The sequence below is a fragment of the Coregonus clupeaformis genome, chromosome 3, assembly GCF_020615455.1.
Source record: "Coregonus clupeaformis isolate EN_2021a chromosome 3, ASM2061545v1, whole genome shotgun sequence".
In the NCBI taxonomy this organism is placed as follows: Eukaryota; Metazoa; Chordata; class Actinopteri; order Salmoniformes; family Salmonidae; genus Coregonus; species Coregonus clupeaformis.
This window is the reverse complement of record NC_059194.1, coordinates 29,703,614-29,724,240: the sequence shown is the minus strand read 5'-3', so window position 1 is coordinate 29,724,240 and position 20,627 is coordinate 29,703,614. Positions and strand designations below refer to the sequence as shown.

General features: G+C 44.6%; 1 protein-coding gene and 1 long non-coding RNA gene across 4 annotated transcripts; one reads left to right on the top strand and one right to left on the bottom strand.

The window, feature by feature from the left end:
- Positions 1 to 1,389: 1,389 nt before the first annotated feature.
- On the bottom strand, positions 1,390 to 7,025 carry LOC121544401 (fructose-bisphosphate aldolase B). 2 transcript variants are annotated; one of them, XM_041854345.1, is made up of 9 exons: positions 6,920 to 7,025; positions 5,020 to 5,132; positions 4,572 to 4,777; positions 3,516 to 3,570; positions 3,164 to 3,324; positions 2,858 to 2,941; positions 2,448 to 2,622; positions 2,050 to 2,249; positions 1,390 to 1,844 (listed from the first exon to the last, which is right to left on the bottom strand). In XM_041854345.1, the coding sequence occupies exons 2-9, from the start codon at positions 5,129 to 5,131 to the stop codon at positions 1,749 to 1,751; spliced, it is 1,089 nt and encodes a 362-aa protein (XP_041710279.1). In that variant the 5' UTR covers position 5,132; positions 6,920 to 7,025; the 3' UTR covers positions 1,390 to 1,748. The 2 variants fall into 2 exon arrangements, with proteins under 2 accessions (XP_041710279.1, XP_041710282.1); XM_041854348.1 differs by having other exon boundaries at positions 5,020 to 5,151; positions 6,920 to 7,013.
- A 7,457-nt stretch (positions 7,026 to 14,482) lies between these two features.
- On the top strand, positions 14,483 to 17,007 carry LOC121544395. Of its 2 annotated transcripts, XR_006657522.1 has the most exons (5): positions 14,483 to 14,735; positions 14,941 to 15,032; positions 15,567 to 15,680; positions 15,861 to 16,088; positions 16,595 to 17,007. It is a non-coding gene; the product is annotated as an uncharacterized LOC121544395 (long non-coding RNA). The 2 variants fall into 2 exon arrangements; XR_006657521.1 differs by having other exon boundaries at positions 14,941 to 15,680.
- Positions 17,008 to 20,627: the final 3,620 nt, after the last annotated feature.

Sequence of the window (20,627 nt, the reverse complement as noted above, 5' to 3'; positions counted from 1 at the left end):
GGATGTCCTGAACAAGGACTGGTACCTGTCTGGGGTGAACCTGGACCAGAGTGACTAACGGAACACGTCACCCTCACTAGGAGAGGGGGTGACCTTGACAATGTATTGTTAAAACGTGAGGCTGCCTGGATCTTTAATTTAAAGACCGTTGCTCCCTTTGGTCTCAACTTAGACTTTCATCTGAAGCCATTCTTGTGATTTTGCTATTCATTGTAAATGTTTGTAGGCCTATGTAGCCAAATTGTATATATGATCGTATGCTAACCATTCATGTTTTTTATATGTTATATTTATGTCTGTAAATTAACCAATGTTATCAAGCCACACCCGGCCATGATTACAGACACCTGTGTGTGTCCTTTGACACTATATAAACTAGTGACCCGCAGTGTTTGTCATTATACCCTAATGAAGACTGCGTGTCTGTCGTAATGTTGGTTATTGGGTTTAAAATGTATGCATCCAAGCTCCTAGAGTGTGCGGCTCTCCTTTTCACGTGTTCTACACCGCGAGCCAGCACCTCGCCTAACCAGGTGTGCGTTTCTTTCGCTTCCAGATTAACCTGGACCAGAGTGACTAACGGCAGTACGCCGCTGCAGTCAAGCTAAGGGAGAGGAGCATGGTGTCCAGGCTGCTGGAGTTCGGAGCCACCCCGCTGGTACCTCCAACACATCCGTAAATAGAAGGGTTTGGCTGTTATTACGGCAGTAACAGCTCAATGACAACCATTTAGCCAATTTGAAGGTGTTCAGTCCCAGTTTGTAACCCTTTCCTAAGCAACTGTTTTACTTTCCCCAAAACCCTATTTGAACCCTTCTTCAGGAGCGTCACATCAGGCGTTGGACAGGGTCACAGATTATCCATTATGTTGATCAGATACTCAAGTGGCCGCTCTAACAAGGGAAAGAAATGTCTTCAAAAATGCTGGGCAGTCGGGAGGAAAATCAGGTAGGACCATTCTAGCTAATGAGAGGGCAGATACATGGGAACAGGCACAACTCCGGTAGTGTTTATCAAATGTCCTACCAGATGTCAAGTGTCCTACTTATCAATACACTTGTAACCTAAGCATTACAAAACGTATATTCGCGCAAATAAGCCATGACATTTTTTTGTTGACCAAATTCAACACCGACCTCCATACAAAAACACCACTTGGTGAGCGAAAAACTCCACCTGCTGGAGAAGACCGATTATGGGCCCAGTTATCCCGCTCGAGTCACCTCTTCTCTGACAAGGCCCGTACAAACAACCTGCCCAGCATCCTGAAACGTCCACCCACTTTTCTCCAACAAAACAGTCCTACCTGCTGCTCCTGGCCAATAGGATCAACATCTGACCACTTCCTATGCCCGCCCCCGCCACTGCCACTCAACTCCCCACATCAAATTCAATATTTAGATTTTTATTTATTTTTAAGTACCCACCATGAAATTCACCCTTTTTAATCCAGCCAACAATTGTAGCCATTACAGTTCAACATGTATGTTCTGTACATTGTTTGTCATACTTTCAGCAAATGGTGTTATTGTTAAATGTTTTACCCATTAAGGAATGTACAGGCAACCCCCTAAATGCATCCCCCACCCACCTACACACTTTACTATTAATAAATGACTTGAGTAAAATAATAACTTGTACAACTGGATTGGTCATAGCGGAAAGTAGTCCTTGCAGGAAAGAGAAGGGACGGTGTACAGGTGACATTTTCTGCATTCTGTAGTCCTTGTCTGACGTTTGTGGTCTAGTTAGTAGACGTAGTTAGCTGTGTGCAGGGACTGCATGGAGGCCTGGTCAGCGCCGCTGACCGCTGTGTACTCTCCCTTGGAGGCCAGACCATTGCTCTGAAATGTACATTTGTGATTCAGTAAACAATGTATTTGGTTCCAGAATGAAGCTTTGAGAGAGAAAGGAGACCACAGATGGGACACTACTTCAGGATACAAGAGAACTCCACCATTCAATAGCTTCCCAATGATATCCATGTAGCATGTACCTCTAAGCAAGGTGTCCACTCTACCCTAAAATAGTGTAGCACCTCCATCTTACCTTGGCTCTGGAGGTGAAGGCATCCTGTGCCGCCTTCTTGTTGGCAGCCTTGCCTTTCCAGGCGGCGAGGGCAGAGGCCTGGAGTGCGCGGCCGTAGGAGAAAGAGAGCTTCCAGGGCCGGTGCAGGGCCGTCTGGTTCATGGCGTTCAGGTTCTGAGTGGCCTCCTCCTCGCTCTGGCCTCCAGAGAGGAAGGTGATGCCTAAGGGGGGTAGAATATTTAGCAATTTGGTGATGGGGTTCATTTTGGCATCACCGATCAACCAAATTATACGGTTTTTACTCCTTCAAGTCTACCTTTACACCTAACCCCACCTTTATGAGACATTCATTGTGTTGATCACATCCCCACCATCTACATTACCATCACCACCTCTACAAACCCCCAACCCAGTCTCACCGGGCACGGCGGCAGGGACGGTGCGCCTCAGGGCGGTGACGGTGGCCATGCCGACCTCCTGGGGGGTGAACTTCTTGGAGCAGGAGTGTCCGGCGGTGACCATGTTAGGCTTCAGCAGGGTGCCCTCCAGGTAGACATGGTGGTCGTTCAGGGCCTTGTACGTGGCAGCCAGGACCTGGTGAGGGCGAGTTGGGTTTAAAAAGGCGTTTGGTTCAAGTTCATTGATGTGAAATTAAATTGGAGCGTGACTAAGAGGAGATTGAGGTATGCGTTTGTAATTCCATGCTGGTAAACCAGCCAGCACTGGCTTTGTGGAAGACAGAAAACAAGGACTGAGAAATGTGATTCACATAAGTGTTTAACTGAAGGCCAACAGAGTATTTGAGAGGATAACAATGTTATGATCTCACCTTCTCAGTGACATACTGAGTGCGTAGGAGGTCATGGTCTCCGTCAGGTAGAATCTCTGGCTCCACAATGGGTACCAGGCCATTCTGAGGAGAGGAATCACATGGACACACTTAACAGCATGTGGACAAACCTTGCCATTGAGGGATTCTCAGATCATGTGTTAGTTGTGTGTGTAAAGTCCAGTAGCGTATACAGTAGCAGTACTGTGTGTCTAAGATAATTTCCCCCTCTGGGACATTACATTTGATCCTACCCTAAGCACTATAGTTTTAGAAGGGAGAAGTTCTCATGGCATGCACACACACCTGTTGGCAGATACTGGCGTATCTGGCGAGGACGTTAGCATTCTCTGCGATGGCGAGGGCTGAGGGGCAGGCGTCTGAGATCTTGAGCACACACCTCCACTTGGCGAAGTCACAACCGTCCTTCTTGTACTGAGCACAACGCTCCGAGAGTCCATCAAGACCTGATGAGAGGTTTTTAATATTACATTGTTTCATCCAGCTCATTTTACTGTTGTCATACGTCTTACAGGTCATCATGTCAAACTGACTAAATGTGGGCTAGGGAGATTGAAGAACCTGGTTGATTTAAACGTATAGCTTTAAAACACATTTGTTACTTAGAGTTGCAAAATAACTTAAGAGTTATTCTTACCCTGTGTGGTCATCTCTCCATCTGTTCCATTCAGACCAGCTGTGCCTTTGTCCACCTAAAAAACAAACTGTCAAACTATAACCACTTTCCTAGGGTTGGGCAGTATCCAGATTTATAGTCATACCGATTTTGTACCATACCGAGGTATGTATTACTGAAAGGAATCACAAGGGGCGCCATTTTATTTTTTTATTGGGGGGACACACACAAAACAATTTAGGCAACAGGGATCTTGACCCAGGAGGGGATTGAACGTCTCTGCTGTAACCAAGAAGCTTGATCTTAACATTTAGCAAACAAATGCATAGCTGGAGCCCTGAGCAGGATACAATTCATTTGACACATCTTAGATTTCTTATAGTTATACTTAACTTAGTAATAAGCAGTGTCATAGCACACTCGCGGGGGTGCCCCCAACCCAACGGTATTGAAAATCATACCGTCTGTATTTCAAAATACCCCGGTATAAACAGTATAGCGCCCAAGCCTACCCTTTCCCAGTAATGTTTGATTGTTATAGTGCCATTATATTACATCACACACACAATCTTGATAAGTGAAACCAGTAGGTACTCCAGTATTGAGTTTTTGTCTGGGTGGACGTATGGTCATAATTGCCTTCACCTAACCAATCTTATCAGTAGACTATTGGAAAGAGTGGCCGTGTCCGAATACCCATACTAGCCTACTACATACTTAAACTGCATACTAATTTCGGCGTTTGATCTAGTACAATTCACTTGTCTTTTCTGACACACGTGTTTGACAAACGCTGATAATCAGATAAAATGAACAAATGGCAGGAGTCAATGCAATCACGCATTGAGTACTATTTTTGAAATAACAATTTTTTTGCATACTATTTAGTACACTAGTATGGGTATTTGGAGACATTGTAATTCTCATGAATGAGGGACGTGGCCTCAAGTCCTTTCGGAACTTTTGAAAATAGATATTTCCTCCCTCCCCTGTTGCTTTCACCAATCAAACCTTCCCTGATCAAGGATGGAAGGATGGTATTCAAAAAGGGACCTCTGACATTGCTGGTCCTCTCACCTTGATGCCGACCACGATGCCCTTGTCCTTGATGACCTGGGGGAAGAGGACGCCCTTGTCAGACTTCTGGTACAGCGTCTCGTGAAAAAAGATGATTCCACCAATGCAGTTGGGGTCAACTGCAGAGAACAGGAGGTCGCGGAAAGTCCGACGGTTCTCCTCTGTGTTCTCCACGTTGATCTTCTGCAGGCGGTTACTCATAGTGCCTGGACGGAGAAATGATGGGCAGGAAAGAACATTAGTGGCATTTCAGGGGGGAGAAAAATATCTAAGTATGACAGATTCCTACAACTTCTCAACGTAAGGCTATCTCTAACTCATCCTTCAGATGCCTAACCCATACAGGCCACCACTACTTGCTGAGAAAATGCAACAGCCATTTCCCATGTCGCCAACACCCTCTCCACCCCACTCATCCAGTCCTCCATGGCCAGTTTGGCCTACTCACCTGTGGACTCGTCTGCTGCCAGGATGCCCTTCCCTGGAGCCACGATCCTCTGGGCTATGTCGGAGAGCTCCTTCTTCTGCGCCGGAGAGAGGGATGGGAACTGGGTAGTCATCCTGTGGAGGTGAGAAAAGTCTGTTAAAACAGAACAAAAAGGAATTCAATCCAGTAACCTAAATCCATTTATGTAGGCTAGTTTGTTCAAGTGTGGCTTATTCTCAGACACTGACAGTATCCACCACCACTGTACTGGACCTTCACTCTCAGCAACTCTGTCAATATTTGGCTTGTAGTTTGAACTTTAGTCTGAAAGCAGGGGTGTATTAATTATGCATATTCTGTTGCAAAACGTTTTGCAACAGAAACCGTTTACTCCCAAGATGTAGAGTACCATTTTGTTATTAAAATGGAACTTGTAGTTCAGTTTTGTCTATTAAAAAAACAAAGTGGCTGGATGAAGTTTGAAGGAACCGAGGACTTCACTCCACTTTAGAGCATAGAAAAATCGATAATTTATAGACGTGTAGCTTGTGCCAAACACGTCGCCGACTTTTCGGATTGGAATGGCAACTTGTGTAAAACATAACATTAAAATGAACTACAACTTTGTTTAATAGTGTTGTGCGATTAACCGATATTTCATTTGTTTCTGTTTATTAAACTAATTGACCGAGGTCTGTTCAATTACTTGAATTCAATTTAGTTCATATTTTTGTGAGCCCAGCGTGCTGTTTCTCTACAGAGAAATCAAATCATTCACGAGAGAAATCAAGTCAAAAATTATGAGGGACGCTGGTTTGAAGGGAGTTGTAGTTCTCATTCGAAAATACTCAACCTATTTCTGCTCAGAAACGTGGTAATTAGCTACAATAATTAGCGCCTGTTTCCGGATTGGACAGACTGATCAGAGATCTGTATATAAAGACGAGATGCTCATGTCTCCGCCCTAACAATGGGAGTCGTTGTCCCAAAGGCGGGAACGCAGGTGACAAGCTTAGGCCCCAAATAACCCATACAAACGCATTTTGGACAGATTTTAGTAACAGTGAAACCTCTCGCTTCACCTCTAGGAATTTCCATTAAAAAGCTTAACACATTAATATCATTATTTCATAATGCATTTAATGTTGTTGTTTTTAATTATCGAAACCGAAAAGTAATTATCTTAATAATCGAACCGAAAATTACCAAAAAATGCACCAATCTCTCAGCACTACCGTTTAAGAACCCAACAGCTTTTACGTCACCTTGAAGTGTGTTTTGAATAAACGTCCTCCTGATTGCTCTTTAGAATATATGGTTCCAGAGGGGTTCGACTGACTCCCAGTGAACATATTTGTGCTAGGGAGATAAGGTAACTTCAGGGGTGTATTCATTACGCAGTTTCTGCTGCAAAACGTTTATTCAAAACACACTTCAAGGTGACGTAAAAGCTGTAACATGATTACCCTACATAATTAAAACAAGTGAGTCGGATGTAAATGTGATCAATTGTTACACAATTCTGTGGGGCATTTCAGACTACCTAAATACTGTCAAGTATACGCTGTCGAGTTATAGAACCCATTATTTCAATTAAATACGTGCATATCTACATTTGAGTACAGCAAAAAGTTGTAAGGCTACACTTGCCATAAAAACGGTTAGCCTACACTCATTAATGTTTTGACTAGACAGAAGAGGAATCTGAAGCATGGGTTGCAGAGTTCCGCAAACCTAATTGAGCCTCAAACAATGCAAACTTCCATAGAGTTTCTTGCAACATCGGGCTGAAACATTGTAACCTACTACAATTCCATTGCAACATTTCAGAGCATCTGCTTTCAGCGTTGCTGTCCATCGGAAGCCTTTTTCCCAGTTTTAGTACATTTAGGCTAAGCATGAAGCTGAAAGTAAAACTTACTTGAAAATATGATAACGTCAACACCGACAGCTGCAGAAAATGAACAGACAAACTGTCTCTCCTACTTCCAACAATGACGACTAGTTGAGGAGGCCGATTCCTGCTTACAAAGCATTATTTATAGGACGGGATGACGGCGGAGGGAGGCTGCAATTGGTCTAGAAAGTCGGACCGTGCCTCGTTTGTGTATTAACCCATCTTTTGTGGACTTTGAGTTGTATCAGAACTTGATAGCATGACTTCAAGATAAAATGAACACCGTGTATCCTCAGCAAACCCTTTGTTATACATATCAGCACGCGTTGAGTGCATGATGATGGTGTGTGTGCGTGCCTGCAAATAAATGCAGATAATCTTTATGATAATGTTGCTTTTCAGGTTTCATACTGTCTTAAGTCTTTCCTGTTATTGTGTGAATGTGTGTGTCTGTAGGCTACGTCTGTACATCAAATCAACGTGCATTGGTCGTTTAGCAGATGATATAGCGGGTTCAGTGAAATGCGTATGTTACTAGCTTCTTACAATGCAGTCAAATAAAAATATATATTTAAAAAATACAATCAATCTAGAAATATCAGAACGAATCCAATTAACAACCCAAATAGCACTGTAACAGTAATCCAAATGCATTATATACCACTGGTGGCACTTTAAATGGGGAGGACGGGCTCATAGTAATGGCTGGAATGGAATTTCTGCTGATCCAGTTTCTGCTGTTTTGCCTCTGGCAATGGAACCCTAACCTGTTCACCAGACGTGCTACCTTGTCTTGCTGCTGCTCCAGTTTCAACTGTCTTGCCTGTGGCTATGGAACCCTGACCTGTTCACTGGATGTGCTAGCTTGTCACGGACTTGCTGTTTTCGACCATTTCTCTCTCCCTCCCCCTCTCTCTCGCTCTCTCTACCGCACCTGCTGTCTCGACCTCTGAATGCTCGCTATGAAAAGCCAACTGACAATTACTCCTGAGGTGCTGACCTGTTAAACCCTCTACAACCACTGATTATTATTTGACCCTACTGGTCATCTATGAACGTTTGAACACCTTGAAGAACGATCTGGCCTTAATTGCCATGTACTCTTATAATCTCCACCTGGCACAGCCAGAAGAGGTTCCTGATTTTCTAGGGAGTTTTTCCTAGCCACCGTGCTTGTACATCTGCATTGCTTGCTGTTTGGGGTTTTAGCCTGGGTTTCTGTATAAGCACTTTGTGACATCTGCTGATGTGTTTAATAAAATTTGAATTTGATGGAATAGTCTCAAACCCATCAAACACCTGGTTTCCATGTGTTTGATACCATTCCATTCACTCCATTCCATTCATTATTATGAGCCGTCCTCCCCTCACCAGCCTCTGATCTATAAGTATATACAACAGATGAATTTACACAAGATATACTAAGAAAGATATGTACATCAGTACATATATTAGAGCGAACTATGTCAAGAATTCAGTATATAAATAAATATGTGGTGTGTATAAACAGTGTTAACTAAAATGCAATGTACAGTAGAATGAGCTATGTCGAGAATACAGTATTTAAATACACAGTACAAAACCCCACAGCATCTGAGGCGTCTGTCTGTACGTCTGGGTTTGTCGGTTTTAGAATGGAGTTGTTGTCTAAAATGGATCGGTGTCAAAATTACAGAATCCCCATTATGAAATGAATGTGACTTCTTCCATTGCTATTACATCCCCTGACTCTCAACTAATAAGTAATTTATGTCTCTGCATAGGTCAGCAGTATATGATATATTGCTCTGATAAGGTTCTAGTGGAATCATACTGTACCACTTTATAAGAGTTCAGGAAGACTAAGGTCAACTGATAAGTGTAAAATGTGTGCCAACCAAGTAAGTCATGTTTGAAAACTACTTATTTGGTGGAAATGGAATTGTATTATGTGGTGCATACATTGTAATAATTTACTCGGGACAGATAAATATTATTTTAATGGCGATGGCAGGGACAACCTACAGTGCCTTCAGAAAGTATTCACACCCTGTGACTTTTTCCAGATTTTGTTGTGTTCAACCCCTTTGTTGTGGCAAGTCTAAATAAATTCAGGAGAAATAATGTGCTTAACAAGTCACATAATAAGTTTCATGGACTCACTCTGTGTGCAATAATAATGTTAATAACATGAGTTTTGAATGACTACCTCATCTCTGTACCTCACACATACAATTATCTGTAAGCGCCCTCCGTCGAGCAGTGAATTTCAAAAACAGATTCACCTACAAATACCAGGGAGGTTCTCCAATGCTGAAATCTGACATTGAATATCCCTTTGAGCATGGTGAAGTTATTAACTAAGCTTTGGATGGTTTATCAATACACCCAGTCACTACAAAGATACAGGCGTCCTTCCTAACTCAGTTGCCAGAGAGGAAGGAAACCGCTCAGGGACTTCACCATGAGGCCAATGGTGACTTTAAAACAGTTACAGAGTTTAATGGCTGTGATAGGGGAAAACTGAGGATGGATCAACAACATTGTAGTTACTTCACAATACTAACCTAATTGGCAGAGTGAAAAGAAGGAAGTGTGTACAGAATACAAAATATTCCAAAACATGCATCATGTTTGCAACAAGGCACTAAGGTAATACTGCAAAAAAAATGTGTCAAAGCAATTAACTTTTTGTCCTGAATACAAAGTGTTATGTTTGGGGCAAATCCAATACAACACATTACGGAGTACCACTCTGTGACACTCTGGCTCCATGGACTTTGATATTTGAGCCAGGGTTGTTCATTTTCATTGTTTGGGTGTATTTCTATGTTGGGGATTTCTGGTTGTTCATTTCTATGTTTGGGTTAATTGTTCTTTATTAGTCATATGACTCCCAATCGGAGGTAACGAGTGTCAGCTGTCGGCTCGTTATCTCTGATTGGGAGCCATATTTATACTGTGTGGTTTCACCGTTGTTTGTGGGTTTTTGTTCCAGGTTCAGTCATAGTCACTGTAGGACTTCACTATCGTCAGTTGTTTGTTGTTTTCGTGGTTGCTTTTATTTAAATAAAGTCATCATGTTCACTCCACGCGCTGCGTATTGGTCCGTTTCCTCAGACGATCGTGACAGAAAAACCCACCATCAAAGGACCAAGCAGCGTGTCAAGCGGCAACAGGACCCAGCTCCAAAGGCTTCCTGGACATGGGAGGAGATTTTGGACGGAAAGGGGTCCTGGACTTGGGAGGAGATCCTGGATGGGATGGATCGCCGTCCATGGAGCGAAACGGTGGAGAGGCGACGGCGAGAGGAGCAACGGCGTCAGCAGGGCCATCGTCGGAAGGTCGAGAGGCAACCCCAAAAAGTTTTTGGGGGGGGCACATGGCTTGGGCGGCTGGGCAGCAGGAGGCTGCCACAGGGCTGACGGAGGCAGAGAAGGGGCGAATTCAAAGGGCAACCAGGTTACGGGGGTCACTGGCCAAAGTAGGGAAAGGAGATGTAGAGGCACGGCGAGGGGTACTGGGGTGTATTACCAGTCCGGTCCGGCCCGTTCCAGTTCCCGGGGTAGAGCCAGTGGTGTGTGCCTCCAGTACGGTCCGGCCTGTTACGACCCCTCGCACCAAGTGTACGGTGCGCGTCTCCAGCCCGGCTCGGCCTGTTCCGGCCACTCGCACCAGGGATACGGTGCGCGTCGCCAGCCCGGCTCGGCCTGTTCCGGCCACTCGCACCAGGGATACGGTGCGCGTCGCCAGCCCAGCCCGGCCTGTTCCTGCTCCACGCACCAGGGATACGGTGCGCTTCGCCATCCCGGCCCGGCCTGTTCCGGCCACTCGCACCAGGGATACGGTGCGCTTCGCCAGCCCGGTCCGGCCTGTTCCGGCCACTCGCACCAGGGATACGGTGCGCGTCGCCAGCCCAGCCCGGCCTGTTCCTGCTCCACGCACCAGGGATACGGTGCGCGTCGCCAGCCCAGCCCGGCCTGTTCCTGCTCCACGCACCAGGGATACGGTGCGCTTCGCCAGCCCGGCCCGGCCTGTTCCGGCCACCCGCACCAGGGAGACGGTGCGCGTCGCCAGCCCAGCCCGGCCTGTTGCTGCTCTCCGCACTAGGCCTTATGTGCGTCCCCAGGGTCCAGCATGCCCTGTTGCTGCTCTCCGCACTAGGCCTTATGTGCGTCCCCAGGGTCCAGCATGCCCTGTTGCTTCTCCCCGCACTAGCCCTGAGATGCGTGTCCTCAGTCCGGTACCTCCAGTTCCGGCACCACGCACCAGGCCTACGATGCGCCTCAGACGGCCAGAGTCTGCCGTCTGCCCAACGGGGTCTGAACTGTCCGTCTGCCCAACGCCGTCTGAACTGCCTGTCTGCCCAACGCCGTCTGAACTGCCTGTCTGCCCAACGCCGTCTGAACTGTCCGTCTGCCAAGCGCCGCCGGAACTGCCCGTCTGTACTGAGCCTGCAAAGCCGCCCGTCTGCCATGAGCCTTCAGAGCCGTCCGCCAGACCGGAGCCGCTAGAGCTCTCCGCCAGACAGGAGCAGCCAGAGCCTTCCGCCAGACAGGATCAGCCAGAGCCTTCCGCCAGACAGGAGCAGCCAGAGCCTTCCGCCAGACAGGATCAGCCAGAGCCTTCCGCCAGACAGGATCAGCCAGAGCCTTCCGCCAGACAGGATCAGCCAGAGCCTTCTGCCAGACAGGATCAGCCAGAGCCTTCTGCCAGACAGGATCAGCCAGAGCCTTCTGCCAGACAGGATCAGCCAGAGCCTTCTGCCAGACAGGATCAGCCAGAGCCTTCTGCCAGACAGGATCAGCCAGAGCCTTCCGCCAGCCAGGATCCGCCAGAGCCGTCCAGCCAGGATCCGCCAGAGCCAGCTAGTCAGGTACTGTCCCTTAGCCCGGTGCTGCCCCTTAGTCCGGTGCTGCCCCTTAGTCCGGTGCTGCCCCTTAGTCCGGTGCCGCCCCTTAATCCAGTGGGGTTTAGTTGGGGGTGGTCATGTGGAGGGGGGCTACGAAGCGGATAGTGACTAAGGTGGGGTGGGGACCACGACCTGGGCCAGAGCCGCCACCATGGACAGACGCCCACCCAGACCCTCCCCTAGACTGTATGCTGGTGCCCGGAGGTCGCACCTTTAGGGGGTACTGTGACACTCTGGCTCCATGGACTTTGATATTTGAGCCAGGGTTGTTCATTTTCATTGTTTGGGTGTATTTCTATGTTGGGGATTTCTGGTTGTTCATTTCTATGTTTGGGTTAATTGTTCTTTATTAGTCATATGACTCCCAATCGGAGGTAACGAGTGTCAGCTGTCGGCTCGTTATCTCTGATTGGGAGCCATATTTATACTGTGTGGTTTCACCGTTGTTTGTGGGTTTTTGTTCCAGGTTCAGTCATAGTCACTGTAGGACTTCACTATCGTCAGTTGTTTGTTGTTTTCGTGGTTGCTTTTATTTAAATAAAGTCATCATGTTCACTCCACGCGCTGCGTATTGGTCCGTTTCCTCAGACGATCGTGACACACTCTCCATATTTTCAAGCATAGTGGTGACTGCAGCATGTTATGGGTATGCTTGTAGTCGTTAAGGACTGTGGTGTTTTTCAGGATAAAAAATAAACGTAATGGAGCTAAGCACAGGCAAAATACTAGAGGAAAACCTGGTTCAGTCTGCTTTCCACCAGACACTGGGAGATTAATTCACCTTTCAGCAGGACCATAACCTAAAACACAAGGCCAAATCTACACTGGAGTTGCTTACCAAGAAGACAGTAAATGTTCCTGAGTGGCCGAGTTTCAGTTGCGACTTAAATCTGATTGACAATCTATGGCAAGACTTGAAAATGCTTGAATAGCAATGATCAACAACCAATTTCACAGAGCTTGAAGAATTTAAAAAAGAATAATGGGCAAATATTGTACAATCCAGGTGTGCAAAGCGCTAAGAAACTTACCCAGAAAGACTCACAGCTGTAATTGCTGCCAAAAGTGATTCAAACATGTATTGACTCAGGGGTGTGAATGCTTATGTAAATTAGATATTTCTGTATTTCATTATCAATCAATTTGACAACATTTCTAAAAACATGTTTTCACTTTGCCATTATGGGGTATTGTGTGTAGATGGGTGAGGGACATTTTTTTATATTTTTTTTATCCATTTTGAATTCATGCTGTAATACAACAAAATGTGGAATAAGTCAAGGGGATGAATACTTTCTGAAGGCACTGTAAATCCCTGTTCCACTACAGACGCCATTCATGAAAGAAGGGCTCAGATTGATCAAGATAACAAGCCAAAACAAGGTGGTGTGACAATGGCATTGGGAAGGGGTGCTCTGCGACACAGCAGGGGTTGTATGAATGACTGCATCAGACAAACGTATTTGAACTCTGGGTATGAGGTAGGCAGGGTGGGACGCTAACGCACAACCTCTTTCAAATCAAGCTTACACAAGATGGACCATGGACCCCTGAGCAATGGTCTCACAAACACTCTCGGGCAGAGTACATTCCCATCAGTCACTTATTCACTTGAGAGAGGTGTGTGTGTGTGTTAGAATGAGAGAGCCCTCTTCTCTCTGGGCTCTCTCTTTCTAACACACACACAACCTTTATATGCATTTATATATGCAACCTGTAGCCTAAGGTACCAACATTTATTTTTTACAGTCCTACATATTCCACTTCTCCATCCGCAGATAAAACCTAGACTGTCTTCAGCTGCCCTCACTGACCTGGTCACATTCCTGGTAGAAATATGATATCTCTCTAGCTCTCCAACTGCAGTCTGCGGTCTAGTCTGCATGATTACGCATTTAATTTTTCCCACTACGTGGAGGCGTCCTTTGAAATTATGAGCGGTTCGGCCAAAGATGTTTTTATACGCGGGTTGCGTCTTTCTTTTTCCCAACGCAGTTAAGCCAAAACCACGCCCCGTTATTCAGAGGGGCGTTCTACAACGCTTTGAGCGCTCTCCAAGTCCGAAAGTGAATATCACATAGAGCGAAATCTCTGTCACTGATTAATAACATTAGCCTAAATCCTTAATACATACATAGTTTCTATGCCAGTGGCTAACCACTCCCCTTGAGCATTTTGTCTTTGATTGAGACAGTAGGAACTTCAAGGGGAACATCATTTTACTTCACATGTGATTTATTCACTTTGGGTGTGAACTATTTGCATACACTGAGTCAGACAACTTGTGATGTCTAATTTCTGATGGCCTTTTCCTTTTAGCATGTAAACAGTATGGGTACTCAGAGCCGTTGTTCTGGCCTTTTGGTCGTCCAGTCGTGAGACGCCGTTTTGTACCATGTCACACCCTGGCTCTGGGGACTCTATATGTTGAGCCAGGGTGTGTAGTTTCTATGTGTTTGTGTTTCTATGTCGTGTTCTAGTATTGTATTTCTATGTTGGCCAGTGTGGTTCTCAATCAGAGGCAACGAGTGTCAGCTGTGGCTGGTTGTCTCTGATTGGGAACCATATTTAAACAGTCTGTTTTCCCATAGTGTTTGTGGGATCTTGTTCCAGTTGGTTTTGTACCGTGGACTTCACGTATCGTTTGTTGTTTTGTTTATTGTATGTGCACTTAATTAAATAAGATGTACAAATCTCACGCTGCGCCTTGGTCTACTCTCTTCGACGAACGTGACATACCAGCCTTGTTGGAACAACGGGCAACAGCTGTAGGCTGACAGGGAATCATAGGGCCTGGTCTTCTGGCAGCTCTTCGGAGTGCTGCTGCGCTGTTGGCCGCTGGGCTGATGTGAGACTTCCCAAAGCAATGGATGGCTGACACAAGCCTTGATGGATTGCCTTTAATTGCTTTGCCATTGCCACCAGTGCCTCACTGAAGTTGTCAACCAGGTCAGTTGGTGATAATTCAGAGGATATGTCTGTAAAATAAACATATTGTTTTGGTGCAATGTAAAATTCTAGTAATTCATCCCAATGTTAGGGGACAGACAACTGAAATTACAGAAAATGTGTCACTGTCAAAATAATGTCCGTTCTGAATGTGAAGTGCTTAGAAGTACAATTCACTTACCCTCATCATTGTCACTGGGCACAGGCTGTTGGCAGGAGCGCAATCGGTTTGTTCCTACAAGCAGGTGGCCATGTTTGCAACCAAACATAGAAACTACTAAGATACTTCTACTGAAGGTACAATGCACAATGAAGGTTGTATATTTGGATGGTTCAACTGCACTCAATATTGATGACAACACCATATACCATTATTTGAAAACAACTGTGGAAAACGATAACCCAAACAGAATACAAGTGCCAGTCTAAATACTTTTCCTGTATTCATTCATGAAGTGCAGATGTACTGAACATTGATGTTTTAAGCTTCATACGTTTTACTGGTGAGCTTGGATCCCAAAGTTGGTGATTGGAATGAGCTGTAGGTAATAGTTAGAATCATGCTGGTAAATGATATGACAATCTATTTTAGTGGTTGTAGCATGTCTGTGAAACAGTAAGTACTTGTTGAGTACAGGCATGTTACCTGTGTCTGACTTACCTCTTGGCTGATTTTGCTGCCTTTTGTCCCTCAGGGGTTGCAGGAACTCCAGGGAAATGTTACAATGAACACTGATGCATGTATTTATGTACATTAACAGTACATTCATTTCATGTTGGGTTTTATAATGTTTTGTTGGCACTGTATTACCTCCTGATGATATTTTAAAGAGCTCAGCCCGCGTCTCCAGTGTTGTGGGAAGGAAGTTGCTGGAGAAGCATCCAAAGTTCTGCCCCACTGCAGCCTGGTGCTTACATGGTGCTCCTGTATGGCCTACTGGGCAGGTACACAGCTCCACCTCCATATCAACTGTGTAGACAGTGCCTGGAGTGGTGCCCTTCACACTAAACTTATCCTCTTCAATCTAGGATATTATATCAAAATCTATGTAAGAAGATATCAATCAAATTTGGTAAGATATGGATAAGGCCTGTGATAGTAATATGCTTTTATTTACCTGGCAGATGTCTGATCGTTGAAGATTGCTCTCCAAAGCAAGGAATCTAGACTTATGGAAAGCCTCCCAACGTCCAAGTGCCACGTCTGTCACCTTGGCTTCATAGTAGGTCTCCAAGCGGGATGTGAGGAGATCAAACAGCTGCGGCAGATTGAAGGCGTTGGTCCTCTGGAGGATTTTGTCTTTCAGGACTCTCATGGCAGCTTCCACGTAGTTGTTGGCGTCATTCCCACAGGTAAGCATGTCCTCTCTGAAACTCAGGGCCCAACACTGCCTACGACCATAGAGTTTCTCCAGGTAAGCCAGGAATTTGCTGTACCTGCAATTGTTCAATGAACACACATAAAACTGACATGTATTGCCTCACTGTTAACATTTTTGCGGGTAAAACAATTATGTTCTGTGAATACCAGTATTGAAGAGTTCACTTTTGTTACATCATGTGAGGACAATGAAGGTCTTGTTCTTGTTATTCTACACTGAACACTGACATAACTTTACTCTACACTGACCTGACTGCAACTGGGTTGACAACGGCCAGATGATGGAGTTATTTCACCTTGTCCATATCCCATATAGCATAAAGCATGTCCTTGACAATGCTAAAGAGGGCCTGCATGTCCTTCATCTCAATACCATGTTCTTTGATCCATAGCCACCTCCAGACTGCTTGGAGCATGTGAAAAACAGAGGGGGGGTTGCCTCCGGGAAGGCCTAATTGCTCCTCTCTCTGCCTTGCAGTCGTCAGATAGAAAAAGACTAGGCCCTGCCTGACCTCTGACCTCTCCCAGCAAATGCATCCTCCGCCAATGTCTCCTTCAGGAGCCCTCAAAAATTGTAGTCTCATCTTCTGACTGGGCGAAGATGATCCCAAGAGGAAGACCACCTGCACGTGTGCGTCAATAGTAAAAACACTGCAGTTCTCTGTCCATGTTTCCGGCTGAATCAATGAAACATGGCTCCCCACTGTGTTTGAGCTGATGGACCCGCTTCATAAGGGGGGAGCATATGGCCACGAGAGGAGTTCCACCTGAAGATGTTGCCATCTTAGCACAGGTGCTGCTGCGTTTAAGATTGTACTCCTCTATCTGCCTCTACTGCAGACATCATGGAAGGCCCACTCTGTTCTCTTTCCTAAAGACTTTCTGATACAATGTGTGCCAAATACATGGTGAAAATGTCAAATAAACCTTGTCTCTAAAAATATATTCTACAGAAGCAGGTTTTTTGCTCTAGTCTCCCAAGATGTGCAATCTTATACTGTATATGATATGAAAATACACTTATAGCCACTTTCCTAAGCACAGACAATATATGAGATGTATGTGGGTGAGACCAATGTATCTGAAACGTGTGTATCTTGTATGGCTTTAATAATTTCTCTAGGGAGCAGCATTTTTTACACACTGGATCATCCCCTGTGAGTCCACAGCAAAAACACTTACATTGGTCTCACTCACATATGCCTCATAGCAAATCAAATTGTTTTGGTCTCATACACGTGTTTAGCAGATGTTATTGCAGGTGTAGCGAAATGCTTGCGCTTCTAGCTCCGACAGTGCAGTAATATCTAACAAGTAATATCTAACAATTTCACAACATATACCCAATACACACAAATCTAAAGTAAGGAATGAATTAAGAATATATACATATATGGACGAACGATGTCAGAGCGGCATGGACTAAGATACAGTAGAATACAGTATATACATATGAGATGAGTAATGAAAGATATGTAAACATTATTAAAGTGACTAAGATACCGTAGAATAGTATAGAATACAGTATATACAGTTGAAGTCAGAAGTTTACATACACCTTAGCCAAATACATTTAAACTCAGTTGAACAATTCCTGACATTTAATCCTAGTAAAATGTCTTAGGTCAGTTAGGATCACCACTTTATTTTAAGAATGTGAAATATCAGAATAATAGTAGAGAGAATTATTTATTTCAGCTTTTATTTCTTTCATCACATTCCCAGTGGGTCAGAAGTTTACATACACTCAATTAGTATTTGGTAGCATTGCCTTTAAATTGTTTAACTTGGGTCAAACATTTCGAGTAGCCTTCCACAAGCTTCCCACAATAAGTTGGGTGAATTTTGGCCCATTCCTCCTGACAGAGCTGGTGTAACTGAGTCAGGTTTGTAGGCCTCCTTGCTCGCACACGCTTTTTCAGTTCTGCTCACACATTTTCTATAGGATTGAGGTCAGGGCTGTGTGATGGCCACTCCAATACCTTGACTTTGTTGTCCTTAAGCCATTTTGCCACAACTTTGGAAGTATGCTTGGGGTCATTGTCCATTTGGAAGACACATTTGCGACTAAGCTTTAACTTCCTGACTGATGTCTTGAGATGTTGCTTCAATTTATCCACATAATTTTCCTTCCTCATGATGCCATCTATTTTGTGAAGTGCACCAGTCCCTCCTGCAGCAAAGCACCTCCACAGCATGATGCTGCCACCCCCGTGCTTCACAGTTGGGATGGTGTTCTTCGGCTTGAGGTAGTTGGGTGGGCTAATTTCAGATGGGCTGTGTACAGGTGCAGTGATCGGTAAGGTGCTCTGACAACTGATGCTTAAAGTTAGTGAGGGAGATAAGAGTCTCCAGCTTCAGAGATTTTTGCAATTCGTTCCAGTCATTGGCAGCAGAGAACTGGAAGGAATGGCGGCCAAAGGAGGTGTTGGCTTTGGGGATGACCAGTGGCACAGCTGGGGGCGTCTGTAGCAAGCGGCAACAGTGAGAGACTTATTTCTGGAAAGGTGGATTTTTAGAAGTAGAAGCTCAAACTGTTTGGGCACAGACCAGGATAGTATGATAGAGCTCTGCAGGCTATCTCTACAGTAGATTGCAACTCCACCCCCTTTGGCAGTTCTATCTAGAAGGAAAATGTTATAGTTGGGGATGGAAATTTCAGAATGAACCAGACTTGTGGAGGTCTACCATTTTTTTCTGAGGTCTTGGCTGATTTCTTTTGATTTTCCCATGATGTCAAGCAAAGAGGCACTGAGTTTGAAGGTAGGCCTTGAAATATATCCACAGGTACACCTCCAATTGACTCAAATGATGTCAATTAGCCTATCAGAAGCTTCTAAAGCCATGACATAACTTTCTGGAATTTTCCAAGCTGTTTAAAGGCACAGTCAACTTAGTGTATGTAAACTTCTGACCCACTGGAATTGTGATACAGTGAATTATAAGTGAAATAATCTGTTTGTAAACAATTGTTGGAAAAATTACTTGTGTCATGCACAAAGTAGATGTCCTAACCGACTTGCCAAAACTATAGTTTGTTAACAAGACATTTGTGGAGTGGTTGAAAAACAAGTTTTAATGACAACCTAAGTGTACGTAAACTTCCGACTTCAACTGTACATATGGTACAAAACAGTTACCACTGTCATAGTGTACACAGGTCAATCTGAATTACCTTAAATATGTTTAAGAAAGAGAGAAGATGATGTTGGTGCTGGGAATAAGGCATACGTACCGGTAACAGAACTTCAGGTCTGGACAGAGAGCTCTATTTGCAGAGGCAAATATATAATGCAGATCACTTTTTAGCACATCCAAAGCTGATGAAGGGGAGTGCCCAATCTCAAATATCCTTGACAATGTCTCTGTGGCTTCGGCCCCAACATCCCAGTGTTTAAGTGCATCAGCCACAAAGAGATTGTGGTTGTGGACATTGGCGTCTGGACACATGCACCATGGCTGGATACATAGGAAGATGTGGGTCCTTGCTCCTAGAACAAACATTTGATTGTCTTCAGCTAAATCAAAGTTAGAGAACGATTAACCACACTGGGCAGGCATGTATATGTAAATAAACCATTCACACACCTGCTCAGCCTCCCCTTTCTGGTGACACAGCATATCAGAGTGATACTCATTTTGGATGGACAGCAAGTGTTTTTTGATGTTCCCTTGTTGTCAGCAGTGGGGGGATCTACTGTAAATCTTGTGTTGGCACCTGTAACCAGCCTAAGCAGAAGGTGTATTGTATTTATTATCTGAATGTCTGCATGCCTTACATTTACTCTATCCCACCGACGAAATATCATTTTACCCACTTCAATCATTACCTTGAAAACAATTGTATGTCCTTTCCTGGGTCTTGTTACGCTGACCCTCCATGTCACTCCAGTGTCTCTAGTCTTTAGAAGCCACTCTTGTAACTCCTCAACAGAATTCACTCCCAGGCGTAGGCTCAATTCAACATTTGAGTGGTCTCTCTGGGTAGGTCTCTCCACAAGTGAACAAATATGATATTTGTACCAAGGGGTTTGCCAACTCTAAATAGGAAAACAATGTAACTTGATGTGTTGTGTACTATAGTCAGAGCAATTTAAACAATTTTATAGAAATGATTAGCTAATAAATATTTGAGAAATTATGAATAGTAAGCATATGCTTTTACCTGATAATAGACTACTAATGATAATATAACAACTTTAAATACCGAGCTAGTAACGTTAAGTAGCCTAGGTTAACTTAGCTGATCATTGAAACTCTGAAAATAAATACATGGGCAAATGTTACCAAACATGTTAAGAATAGGCCTGCATTACTGTAGGCAGCTAATTGTTAAATTACACTTTCCATCCTTACCTTGGAAGGTCACTGTCTCTCAACAGCTGTCGCGAGCCAACAAACGCAAGCCAATGGGAGCGTAGTAGAACGTCCCTCTGAATAACGGGGCGTGGTTTTGGCTTAACTGCGTTGTGAAAAAGAAAGACACATCGGGGTTAGGTTTTCAACGTCAG

Coding starts and splice junctions, on each gene's coding strand:
- LOC121544401 (XM_041854345.1), bottom strand. CDS start 5,131: ATGACTACCCAGTTCCCATCCCTCTCTCCGGCGCAGAAGAAGGAGCTC. Junction 2,942..3,163: donor ACGCCAGTATCTGCCAACAG/GTGTGTGTGCAT, acceptor TCCTCTCCTCAG/AATGGCCTGGTACCCATTGT. Junction 2,250..2,447: donor CGTCCCTGCCGCCGTGCCCG/GTGAGACTGGGT, acceptor TACCCCCCTTAG/GCATCACCTTCCTCTCTGGA.